This window comes from Leptodactylus fuscus, chromosome 11 (genome assembly GCF_031893055.1).
Source record: "Leptodactylus fuscus isolate aLepFus1 chromosome 11, aLepFus1.hap2, whole genome shotgun sequence".
Taxonomy (NCBI): domain Eukaryota; kingdom Metazoa; phylum Chordata; class Amphibia; order Anura; family Leptodactylidae; genus Leptodactylus; species Leptodactylus fuscus.
In genome coordinates this window covers 75,183,188-75,196,952 of record NC_134275.1, presented here as the reverse complement: position 1 = coordinate 75,196,952, position 13,765 = coordinate 75,183,188, and the positions used below count along the sequence as shown (strand labels likewise).

The following is a 13,765-nucleotide window of genomic DNA, read 5'->3' as shown; positions in this document are numbered from 1 at the left end:
CCGTTACAACCAAGGTAGCCAGAAGAGCATCTCTGAACGCCGCACAGTACGTCGAACTTTGAGGCAGATGGGCTACAGCAGCAGAAGACCACACCGGGTGCCACTCCTTTCAGCTAAGAACAGGAAACTGAGGCTACAATTTGCACAAGCTCATCGAAATTGGACAATTGAAGATTGGAAAAACGTTGCCTGGTCTGATGAGTCTCGATTTCTGCTGCGACATTCGGATGGTAGGGTCAGAATTTGGCGTCAACAACATGAAAGCATGGATCCATCCTGCCTTGTATCGGTAACGGTTCAGGCTGGTGGTGGTGGTGTCATGGTGTGGGGAATATTTTCTTGGCACTCTTTGGGTCCCTTGGTAGCAATTGAGCATCGTTGCAACGCCAAAGCCTACCTGAGTATTGTTGCTGACCATGTCCATCCCTTTATGACCACAATGTACCCAACATCTGATGGCTACTTTCAGCAGGATAATGCAATGCCATGTCATAAAGCTGGAATCATCTCAGACTGGTTTCTTGAACATGACAATGAGTTCACTGTACTCCAATGGCCTCCACAGTCACCAGATCTCAATCCAATAGAGGAGCATCTTTGGGATGTGGTGGAACGGGAGATTCGCATCATGGATGTGCAGCCGACAAATCTGCGGCAACTGTGTGATGCCATCATGTCAATATGGACCAAAATCTCTGAGGAATGCTTCCAGCACCTTGTTGAATCTATGCCACGAAGAACTGAGGCAGTTCTGAAGGCAAAAAGGGGTCCAACCCGTTACTAGCATGGTGTACCTAATAAAGTGGCCGGTGAGTGTATATAGAGAGAGAGAGAAGAACTCATATCTATTCACTGGCATGAATAAATGTGCGGGGCTGAGGTGTCCCTGTCCCTTGATCCTTCCCATTTTTCTAAAAAATAGTTGGAAAATGGGCAAAAGTGGTTGTTTGCACCAAAAATGTCCCACTTTTGTATCAGAAAAATGGCATGATAGTTTTGATAAACTTCCCCCATTGTACGTGAAGGCAACATATTGGTGCCTAGATTTTAGTTGTGCAGTATAGAAGTTGTTTCAGAGTAGAAAAAAAAGGATCTGCCCCTCTTATCTACAAGTTATGTCTGAGATTGCAGTTTATGCCAGGTTCACATCTGCGCCCGGGGTCTTCATTATGCAGGTTTCCATTTCCTGCCCGAAACTGGATAGGAGACGGAAACCTGCAGTCATTTTTCAAACCGAATGGGTTTAAAAAGTGTAAAAAGTGTCCGGCCGTGAACGTTTTATGCTCTTAGAGTCAGACATGCAGGACTTTGTGTCCGGTTTAAAAAAAACAGTTTCGCCGTGGGGAGCCCAAAACGCTCACGGGCGCTCACGGCCGGACACTGTCTGGCTGACAGACGGAGACCGGGCATAGATGTGAACGAGCCGTTAGCCAGATTTTAAGGGATTGCTTTATTGCAGGGATTCCTTTATAATCTAAATCCATGACAATCCAGGAGACAGTGGGGCTGGCTGCTAAGTATTGCATGGCAACCGCGGAAATGATCTCCTTATATATACATATGGTTTCAGGAGGCATCTGAATTTTCTAATTTGTGTTCGTGACTCTCTCTTTTTTTCTCCCCCCCCCCCCCTCCTATTTTTTCCTGTTCCCCCTTTGGTGTCTACTTGCTCCCCTGTCTCTTTTTGTCTCCCTCTTCCCCCTCTTTTCTTTCTTTCGTCTTTGTTCTATTTTTCCTTACTTGTTTTTGGTTTACGTGTCCATTTGCACATATGTTATTAACTTTCTTTGTTTCCGCTTTGTATAGTGTCTTTACTCTGTTTTATTATAAAAATTTAATTACCTTAAATATATATATATATATATATATATATATATATATATATATGTATATATTTAAGGTAATAATTAAATTTTATATATATATATATATATATATATATATATATATATATATATATGTCATTCCCAGTAATTGTGTCATGTAGTACCCAACACAATATTATAAAGGATTACTTGTAGTGGAAAATAACCCATAGCCGCACATGCCGTAGCACACGGAGTGCCAGGGCCATGTACTTTGTAGCCACAGGGACTCTGTGTGCCACCACGGAGCCTCCTGGACCTGGCTCTGCTATGGGCAGGAGACCTAAAGTTGGCAGGTTTGCCAGCGTTAGGTGGTAGTTTTACCTCTTCTGATCCTATTGCTTCCCCCAAAGCTAAGCAGTGATGTTACAGCTGTTCATCTCTACACTGTACTGAAACGTGAACATGCAGGATAATGGGGCCACTGGACCTAATAACTTATGAATATCTCAAATTTGATATATCAGATATTGTAGTCACAGTGGACGTTACCCAGCTGACCCAAAACTGACACTATAAAAAGGGGTGTTTTCCCACAAAAGCCAAAAATACTGTATCCACAATGAGTGTCCTCAGGCTACATTCACATCACAGACAGTGCTTTTGGCTTTTGTAGCAAAGTAACAACAACAACAAAATGCTATGTATGTTTTACAGTCCCAGCAAAGTGAGTTACATTTTATTTAATACCGTCCCCCACATTGCAGGAATAAAAATATCATGTAAGACGCAACATCTATTTCTGAAAAGAGCAGCGTGTTCATTTTACCTGCAGAAACACAACATTTTCCCCATAGATTTATGTGGCAGAAGGCAAAATTGCAAAATGCAAAGAAAGAACAATGAAAAATGCAATTGTGTTTCGCTAAGTGTGACTTTAACCTTAAGATGACGCCTCACATTGCAGAAATACCGTATTTTTATACCGTATATGACCTGTACGATCCAGCGGTTCCAATCTCTTAATAATTGTGCTGCTCCTTGCCAGGTGTTATGTTATGCGGCCTCTCCTTCATCTCCGCCCTACTGTGCCCACTTTTCTAAAAAATGGTGAACCGGTCGCAAAATAGAGAAATGGCAGCGATTTTGGTGCAAATAACCACGTGCAAAAACCACGCCACTTTTACCCTGTGAAAACTAGCATGCTAATTTTATCAAATTGCAACCAATGTGTGCGAAGAGAACATCAGAAAACCAATGACGGAATCTCGAACTTGATACAATCTCAATCTCGATACAAAACCTGCACAAATTTTGGTAAATCAAATGTTTAGTTTATTGAATAATTCAGTACAAATAGTTATTTGTCCTCCTGGTTAACCCTTTAGTTCTAGTATAAAGTGCATACAAAAGCAGCCTGAATTCTATACAACAGAGCTATGTAATTTATGGGTTCCGCTCAGAGTTGCCAGCCGTTAAAAAGTTTTTAAGACAATTTTATTAAAAAAAAAAATCATTTGATGATTATAATGCCAAAATGTGTAAACCAAACAACAAGAGAGAGATGGAAACGTTATATAACAATTGCAACTGTCAGAAAATTTACTAAAGCCTGGTTCACATCTACATTCAGTATTCTGTTTGGAGAGTCCGCACGGAGAACCCCCCGAATGGAATACCGAACGCATTGACAAGTGGTGAGCTTATGAAAGCACACGGACCCCATAGACTATAATGGGGTCCGTATGTTTTCCGTGTGGTCTCCGCACGAGTCATGCGGACAGGAAAGTACTTCATGAACTGGTTTCCACTCCACATGACATGTGGAGACCGCTCGGAAAACACACATACTCCATTATAGTCTATGGGGTCCGTGTGCTTTCAGTGCTCACTGCTTGTCAATGCATACGGTATTCCGTTCGGGGGGGTCTCCATGTGGTCTCCCCGAGTGGAATACTGAACGCAGATGTGAACCAGGCCTAAGGATTGGCAGTTTTGGATACTCTCTACTTAATATTTCTGAAAGGCAGTGGTGTCATCACAAGTGTCTCAACAAGTAAGTGGAACTGCTTCATGCTGTTTCCTTAATTCCTATAGGCTGAGGCCCCACATTGCGGAAATGGAGCTTTTTTGAGTGTTTAGGCTGACCTCAGAGATGGCAACTTTGCTTAGAGGGGACTATTTCTTTACATTGGTTCATCTATATATACATGTCACATGTGATGGTGAATGTATATACTATACCAACAGGGAAAAGACCTCCTAAAAGATATGTATAGGGGCTGACATTCTCCAGTGAGTTAGCACACGCATCACGTATTGTCTAACCCTACTCAAAACCTAAAAGTTTAGTTATGGCCAAAGTTACAGGGACAATGGAGCAATTGGAATCGGTGAGTATACATTTTTTTTAAATATATTACTCACTGCCCCCAGCTTATTGAAACTTTAAAAGGGTTGCTCATTTTTGCCTGGACAACCCCTTTAAGTTATACAAGTAAGTGGCACTGCTTTATGCTGTTTCCCTAACCCCCATAGGCTAAGGCCCCACGTTGTGGAAAGCACAGCTGTTTTTTTTTTGTAGATTTTGCTGCGTTTTTTTGAGCCAAATCCAAGAATGATTATAATAAGAATGGAAACTATAAAGAAATTTTTTATACATCTACTTTCTGCTCAATCCACTCCTGGCTTTGGCTTAAACAAATGCAGCAAAATCTGCAACAATGTGGCGCCTTAGCCATGGAGGTGAATGGGAGCTCAGAAACCGTGTAGCACATTTAGCTGGGCTGTTTCCGAACTGTGGAGCTAAGGAAGCAATGTAGCTCAGAACTTTGCCAAAAAGTGAACGACCTTGAAACTCGGTATCCAACGACTTCTATTTTCCTGGCCTAGGAAGCTGAGATATATGTTGTTTGTTGGGGTTCCTACACCATATTGGTCTATGAAATGGAGCGTACAATGTAGGGTTGAGCGATCGGGATCGGAAAAGATCGGACTCCGATCAGCGATCGAGTAAATTTCACAATCACGATCAGGATTCCGATTCTGATCCTGATCTTTTCCGACGGGATCGAGGTCAGAGGTTATCTCAAGATCGGCTTAACCCCATTAATGTATATATCATTAATAGGGTTGAGCGATCGGGATCGGGAAAGATCGGATCCCGAACGGCGATCGAGCAAATTTCATGATCGGGATTGGCTGGAAAATGATCGGAAATTGGATTTTAAAATCGATCCTGAAACCTCAAGATCGGCTCAACCCCAGTACACTGTGTTTGCCATGGACTTACAAAATTTCATCTCTTTGAGGACATTTAATTTTTTACATTTTTGACCCTACTGTGTATTATTGGTAAGGACAATGATTAACCAGAGCTGTCCTCCAATTTCACAGAATCACAGAAACAGATTAACTGCCGTCATACCCAAATATTCAGAATTAGTCTTGAAGTGACACCTGTATTCTGCATGAGAACATTTGTAATCTCACATTCCTAGTAGAAATAATGCAAAAGGAGTCAAATTAAACATAAAGGGAGAAAACGAAATAAATACCCGCCATTTATGGATCAGCCCATTAAACTGACCTGCCCTTGGCACATGCCTAGTCTTCCATATAGGAAATACAACCCTGTTAACAGCTGGAGAGATAGAGGTTACCCATATGTAAGAGGTATCAATTCTGTCAATTACTCTTTAGTATCATAAAGGGAATTTATCATGAAAACACATTATAAAGCAAAGTCCAGAAGGCAAAAGTGATTTTTATAGTATGACAGTTACTATGACAGTGATTTGATATCTGTTATAGGTATTGTCCCGAATTTTTTTTTAAATTGAGTAAAAGCAGTGAATGTGATTAAAAAAAAACCTCAAAAAGAACCATCACTTAGTGAATCTTTACTCTAGTGCCGCCAGTCTGGTAACCTCTGATGAGGTACAGAACAAGAGGAGGCCAGTGATAGACTGAAGCGGTCATGGCGCTATACGTGATGTCATCACTGCAGGACAAGTTAACAAAAATCTGCCGGGGCGCACCTGGGCATCAGTTCTGGAGCAACAGGGGGATTACCGGGTGAATTAGGCTGGGCTCACAAAGAGTTTTTTGGACTGGATTTTGAGGCAGAGGCCGCCTCAGAATCTGGTCCAAAAAATGGCTAGCCGCAACTGGATGCCGGTGCAGTACATACACTGCACTGGCATCCAGTCGCGGCATTCCACTCTGGATTAGACCCAAATGAATGGGCCTGGTCAGGAGGGAGTGTCACGCCACAGGCAAGAAAGGGCATGTTGCTTCTTTTTTCCGCAAGTGGTTTCTTCCCAAAGGGAACCCATTGAATTCAATGGGAGGCATTTTTTGATTTTCCGTGTCAAAATCTGGCCCAAAAAACCCAGTGTGAACCCAGCCTTAGAGTTATTTTTTAATTTTAACACATTCCTCACTTTCACTAATCAAAAAAAAAGAAAAAAACCTAATTAGCGTATTGACCCCTTAGTACTGCAAAGAACTTGATGGGTTTACAATCATAAGGCAGTTGAAAAAATTCAATAAATAAATAAATAATTAAAAAATCTATAGATGTTTTTATATTTTTTCTAGTCATTTGATATATTATTATTATTATTATTAAAAAAACAATGCTGCATAATACCATATGATAATTTTAGGATCTTAGCGTCGCACCAGTGCACCGTCTTAACAAACCTTTCAACAAGCTTTACATAGATTAATAGTACAGTGTGCGCACATGAGAGATAACAATATTGTATGACTTGTTGTGCCTATGTTGCATTTTAAGCAGTTTTCCCATCTGAGGGCTCCATCTCTAATCATCTCTAATATGCGATTAAACTAGGGGATAGATATTAGCTGCTATGATGTCTCCTATACACTGCACACAGTAAGTAGTGGAGAATCTACTCCAAAACGCTCTCTCTCACTTAGAAGCATCAGTAGGAGTATATCATACATGTTACAGAAGTGCTGGTAGTGATATGCAAAATTTATACAACCCAACAGCTCGACCAGGAGTGCGCACAAAATGGGCAGGAGCATCCATTTATATGCAAAATTTCAAAAGCCCCATCCAACTTGTGGCATTAAAATTAAAACTTACTGTAGGGAGACACAGAAAACCTATTGTTATCAGCAGCAGTCTGCGACTGTATAGTCTCAGTTAAGTCTCACACCTCCCACTCCTATCTCTATAGACTTCTACTGTGACCTGTAATCTGACACCCCTGTGAGTTTCTGTTAATTCAGCAGAGACTTCAGAGTGACTATCAGTTCATCAAGAAAAAACTTGATAAGTTGACAATTTTTTGTAAACAAGTTATATCTAAAGTTCCTTATATTTGATTCCACAATTGATTTATGCAAAGTATGTTGAAAAGTTTGCATTCATTAAAGTGAATTCTCTGTGTTGGAGCACTATGACGTCTGTTGGCGCAGGATTATTATAATGTTCATGGGTAAACTTACTAACAGCACAGTAAGTGAGTTCTGTCCCCATGTCAATTTGGAGAACCTCTCTTACATTTTTAATGCATTATTTTTGATTATTTTTAGACTGTAATTTTGTAATGCCACCATATTCCACAGCGCTGTAGCCGTCTTGTATACAATCGCATATGTGAGAATATTAGCAGCTAGTTTATAAGCTGTAGAATTAGTTTTACATCACACTGAAGGTTTTTTTTGAGCCTATACAAAAAAATATAGTGGTCATTTTCTATTAGAGACTTATGTTTGGCCGCTTTAGTTTGACTACATCATATCGCCAGCTTATTCTATAGAACTGTCAAAGCACCTGAAAGGGAGTGTCACCAGAACCCAGAATATCAACCCAGCCTAGCAGATAGATAGGTTACGGTCACTTGCATCCTACTACGTTTTTCCATTGAGAATCGGTGTCTCCATTGCTGTGATATTATATGCAAATAAGCTCTTTGGAGCAATGAGGGCATTGTGGTTACCGCTTTAGAGCATCAGCAACACCCTCATTGCTCCAAACAGCTAATTAGCATAGAAAACGGCGTGACCTTAGCAATAAAAGGGCCGATTTACAAGGGGCAAACACTGTTGGATTCAGGTAACCCTAACCTATCTATCTGCTGGGTTGGGTTGATATGTTGGGTTTTAATGACAGACTCCCTGTTTTGTTCAGGGGTTACAAAAATTTGACCTGAGGCAGAGAACAGGATGAAATATTAATTCCCTATACTCAACTTTTCATTATTGAACTGCTCCATTTCTATTGCAGTGGTCCCTTCCGGTCTCTACTTGCTTAATGCAGCAGTTGTATGCTGTACATGTGCAGCCCATTACCAGTGAGGCTGCAATGAATGGCTGCAGCATCCACATGAATGTCATGCCTGTCATTGTTGTGGCAAGTCAGCAGGAACCATGGCAGACTACCGGCATGGTAGTGTTGGAATGGTGAGTATAGTTATTTTTTCAGTCCCATTCTCTCCTCTCAATAGCCAGTTCCAGACAATCCTTTTAAATGCATATGAATCCTATAACAATATAGTGAACGGAGCTCTCTCCCTTGCCCCCCATTCTCTTCATACTATCATAGTTAAAGGGGTTGTCCCGGATAAAGCCAGAGGAAAGGGAGGATGATTGAAGATAATAGTGGACACTGAAGCCTCGTCACTTGTGGCCTCAGTGGTTGAATGTTGGATACAGGTGACTTATCAGCGGTGATGTCACCAATACCTAACATGTGACTAGCGATTGTCTGCAGTGGGTCCATGAGCCTCTTCACTTCTGACACAGGGGAGAATGACTGATGCCCCAACTGAATGGAGGGGGTAAGTGAATATCACATCCTTTTGGTTTCACGTCACCCTCATCTCCCCTGGCTTTGCCATTTAACCCCTCTCGCCTATACAATTTTGGCCACCTGCAGCCACCACTAGGGTAAAATGACAGATTATGGTATACATTTATTTGTTATTGTTGGATTCAATAATATATATTTTTGCAGTAAATGCTATATGAGGTGGAGATTCGCCATACATGAGGACAATTGCATCATGGTTTACAAAATATTTCTTCCATATCTCCCCTTCTAGTGCCTCCTTTTCTATGAGAACAAGGTAGCATAGGTATCTGACATAAGAGTATGAGACAATCCGGCATTGAGCTGATCATCATGGCCCCCTTAAAGGGAACAGAAAATGACTATGCACCCTGATCTTATGGTATCAAGCTATGGTATCAATACCCAAATGTCACATCATCTCTGAAACATAATAAATGCAAATCTGTGTACAAAGCAGTAAAGCTCCATCTCCTCCACGTTGATACAGAATTTGCTCAGACGGTTCCCAATGTCTGCCTGCACAGGCTGTTCATTTCCACAGAGGTGTATAGTACAAGCAACATGGCTGCAATTACTGATCACATCGCATCACAATGCCTGCACCTAGTCTTCATGCCGGCAGTACACCCGTATAGATTAGGTATTACATCTCTGCCTGGTGCAAATACATGTAAGCACAGGGGTCCACCATCCTAACGTATTCCCATAAGAACATGGTGGAAACATTATTTGAAGACAATCCTCCCAATGAATCTTTGTAGCTGTTCAACACAAACATATTGAGGTAACTAACAATGGTATCATGGTTGAGGGCAGTCTAGGGGTCCATATCCATCTAGCTAATGCATTGGAACATAGTCTGTTATCAGTGGCCTATCAACAGGGGTAGCAGCCGTATCAACCAGAACAGGCTTCGGGAACTCTGGAGGCCCTAAGGTGACCCTACACTATAACTACCGTAATTCTCCTGCTGCTGGGTACGGTAGACTCCTATGACCAGTCTAGTAAGGTTGGCGGTTGTCAATTGTGTCATCGCATGGACTCAGGCCTACAACTCAGGCCTATTTGGCCTCCCAGTGACTACCAGAGAGGGCCAGTGCAATAACCATGCCACTGTCTGGTATATATAGAACACATTGAATATGCTATACCTAATATAAAGCCCAAGTATTGAATACGGATATGGATCGCAAACTCTTCAAACATGAACCGGACAGTCTATAAAATACATAAAATCAAGACGAAGGCAAATAAATCTAAAATTGGCACTTATACTATGGAAGAACATATTTCTACCATATTTGACAGGCACCTGTTAAAAATGACTAAAATGATAGATTCCCTTTATTATTCTGAACGTATTTATAATTTAATATAGATATCATTTCTAGTTTCTCTTTTTATTAGAAAAATCGTGTTATCAGTTCAATACATCTACAAGGACAGACGGAGCGTAGCCCCACAATTTCGAAGAGTCGACCCTTTCGTTGCCCGCAAACCTGTACGGCCTTGGACTACAGTTTCCGCCGGCAATGAAGGGGTTATACCGCACACAGTACCACTACATTGTATACCCACTTTGAACACTTTTTATACCAACTTTAAATACATGAAACCTCAACAGATTTATTCCATAGTTTGGAAACTTTTCGTGGTTTAGCAGCTAATGAGTTGAGGTAAGTCGGGGTCTGTCTTTTGCTGGATGGATTGTTTTTCGGGAGATATATTGGCAGAACTGATTTCTTTTCTATTGTCTTTTATCTTAAGGTTATTGAGACTCTTCCCGGTGATTACAGATATGGTAGTTTCTTCCTCTAGGAATTTTACCGTAGGTCCAGTAGAGAAGTGAGATTGAAAGATTCTGCCATCTGTCAGTATAATATAACTATCTACTATGGCATTTTGAGGGTGCACCTGCTTACAAAAAAATCCATGCAACAGCAAAAGGAATTCTTTTTTCAAGCTTTTGTGCATATATCCATAGATATAAGGATGTATACAACACTGTAGGAAAAAGAGGACAATGACTATGGATGTTACCCATTTAGGGATGATTGTCCCGGCACAGGAGGAGACAATGCTCAGGACGCTATAAGGACCCATACTGATTATGTAGGATGATAAAATAGCAAAGATAACCTTGGCTGCTTTGCAGTGATAGAGCGGTCGGTGATGACTTGTTTTGTCAAGTGCGTTTAATGCAGATGATCTTGTCCCATCTGACCTGTCACATCCATTTGCCTGAACCGGGTGAACTAAGGCATTTTGCCTCCTGGCAGCTCTGAACACCATCCCATAGCACGCCAACATAATGCTCACTGGCAAGATGAAAGAAAACAAGGCGCTGAGCGTGGTGTACGAATAACTTGAAGCCCATAGTACTTTGCAATAGTGGTTTTGTAGATCAAATTCAACTTTGCCCCATCCATAAAGAGGAGGGGTGCTCTGGAGGACGCTGAGGATCCATGTGAAGAAGATGAGAAGGCTTCCTCTCTTTGGGGTCATCTTGGTAGGGTAGGATAAGGGATGAATAATGGCCAGGTATTTATCTACAGAAACCACTGTGATGGTGTTTACTCCAGCAAATGCAAAGAGATGCATAAGCACCACTACTGCACCACAGAGTCCATGTTCCAAAGGCCAAATATCTGGGAGGGAGGTAACAATGACACACGGCATGACCAGGACTGTCTGCAGTAGGTCGGCAACCAAGAGGTTGAAGATGAAGCGGTTGGCCACCTGGAGTAGCTGGGGCTTTCGATGGAAAACCACTAAAAGCATAATATTCCCAAACAAAGATAGGCAAAGCAGTGATATGATGAGCGCTATCCTGAGGACTGTGTCCGGCATTGAGAGTGGTCCTTGATCTGCAGGGAATTGACTCTGGTTGCCGGTGGCCCTGCGGTCACCGAGCCTCTGCATGTTGAATCAGAAACCCTGATTACACCTCCATTCAGTATGGGGTGAGTGTTGAATGCATGCCGTAGCTCAGAATGATGAGGATGGGGCTTATACTATACCTAGATGATCCATCGCACTCGTGGAGAGAGTTCTTCTGTGCATGCTATGTCCATACATGATCCTTCTACCGCATCACGGAGACTCATATTGGGTTAACCAAGACTTCACATGCTGGCAATTATCTAGGTTTTTACTTCTTATCCAGAGAGGCCTATGTAGTGAATACAGAAATATGACAACACCAGTTTTTAAGTGAAAAGCACAGATTTCTGAATAGACATGTAAGCTAAGAGCAAAGAGCATCACCCCTGCGAATCACAAATATATAATTATACGTATACGTAACGCACCACTGCTAAAGGGTGTGCATTGTGCCTAAAAATAATAGCCCCCCCCCCACACCATAGCCCATGGATAATGGAAATAAAAAAAAAACTGCAAGGGTCTTTTACCTGTTGATGAGCATTGTCTTATCCCCTGTGGTCCTGAGGAAGGTGATACAATGATAGATCTGTCTCCATGCCCCCTCCCCGTTGTGTCTATTTCTGTGGTTTGGACAGCTCAGTGCTGCTGGAGAGAAATCAGCCCTCTCCCTCCTCCTCCTCCTCCTCCTCCTCTCCCCCTGTCTTTGCAGCCCTCCCCCCAATGATCCTTGCTTCAGCTATGGAGATGCTTATGTTGAGCAAGCAGAGGGAGCTGTACCAACACTGGCAGACTCATTCTCTCAGAACCAGCAGATTGCTGCATTAAAACATTTTACATATTTCCTTCTCTAATGACTTTCAATTCTAAATAATGAAGTTGGCAGGGATTCCTCAACCCCCTTGCGGTAGCCATTGTACAGTGCAGATTTGTTTAAACAATATGTCTCAATCTCTAGGAGACGCAGCAAATGTCTGCCTAGACCCGGTAAAATATATGAGACATATTTACCAAATGTGCCCAATATGACACGATGACTAAGTACATGTGACGTTCTGCCACCAAGCAGACACTCGAAAGCAAATAACTTATCACATATTGCCATTAGGTTTACTCGTAATATAATAGCGAGTCGTTTGCATTGACAGCACAATCTCTGCTTTCATTTCATCTTCTCGCAGATACCAACAAGCCCACGGATTATTACCTTACGTCAATCATCTCAACTGCCTGGAGAAGACTTTTTATATCACTCAGGAGCTCTAGTGCTGTTTTTGGGGTTAGATTGGTTGAATGGTAATTGTATGCCGGCCATAGACATGGCAATAGCTCTTAGAGTGACACCAATAAGGAAGAGAATTGTTGGGTTGTGCCAATATGATCCATGAAGTTCTGCCTCTATTACATAGAAGCGATGCTATTACATTGAATTGAGAGACTGTTAAGTTCTTAAAAGGGTTGCCCCACAAAAAATAATGACCTTTCTCTGTTAGATCAGTTACAACATAACAATTTTGCATTCGGATAATAAAAAAATGCTCCTGTGATATTTCTGTTATGTATATAGCATGGCGCCTCCTGGTGTTCATTTTATTGCCTTGCAGAGGGCCCACCTAATGAGTCCTGTTCCAGTGGCCGCACATTCTCAGTCAAGCCTCTAAGATTCTTTAGTAGACAGCTTAGGGCAGTGGTTCTCAACCTTTCTAATGCCGTGACCCCGCAATACAGTTCCTCATGTTGCGGTGACCCCATTCAGTTTGGAACATGCGTCCATAACGGTGTGCGTTCCATCTGAATAGCGCTGCTGCAGACAGTAGTGCAGCTTCTCAGTGGCTAAAGCCATCAGAAATATGTATTTTATGATGGCTTTAGGCATACCTCGCAATTTTTGAAGATTAGAAAGAGGGAGAAAATATGCGCGCGCGCTGCAGCGGATTTAGCTCCTCCCACTTTTATGTCGACTCCATCCATTCTCATTCATTTTTCATGTGCTCCCACACAGTATAATCCTCCTACAGTCACCTGTACATTATATGTCCCCCGCCATCTCTCCCCCAGTTTCATATAACCCCTTCATCTGCCCCCAGTTTCATGTCCCCCCATCTCTTCCCCCAGTTTCATGTCCCCATCTGTTCCCCAGTTTCATGTTCCCCCATCTCTGCCCAGAGCTTCATGTCCCTCCATCTCTGCCCCCAGTGTCATGCCGTCCCCTCCCTTCATCTGTCCACAGTTTCATGTCCCTCCA

The 13,765-nt window shown here is 42.0% G+C and overlaps 1 protein-coding gene across 1 annotated transcript; it reads right to left on the bottom strand.

Moving 5' to 3' along the window:
• Positions 1–10,094: 10,094 nt before the first annotated feature.
• GPR101 (G protein-coupled receptor 101) lies at positions 10,095–12,156 on the bottom strand. The gene is made up of 2 exons (XM_075260783.1): positions 12,051–12,156; positions 10,095–11,809 (listed from the first exon to the last, which is right to left on the bottom strand). Exon 2 carries the CDS (start codon positions 11,557–11,559, stop codon positions 10,294–10,296), a length of 1,266 nt encoding a protein of 421 aa, XP_075116884.1. The 5' UTR covers positions 11,560–11,809; positions 12,051–12,156; the 3' UTR covers positions 10,095–10,293.
• Between the last annotated feature and the right edge of the window lie 1,609 nt (positions 12,157–13,765).

Coding starts and splice junctions, on each gene's coding strand:
- GPR101 (XM_075260783.1), bottom strand. CDS start 11,559: ATGCAGAGGCTCGGTGACCGCAGGGCCACCGGCAACCAGAGTCAATTC.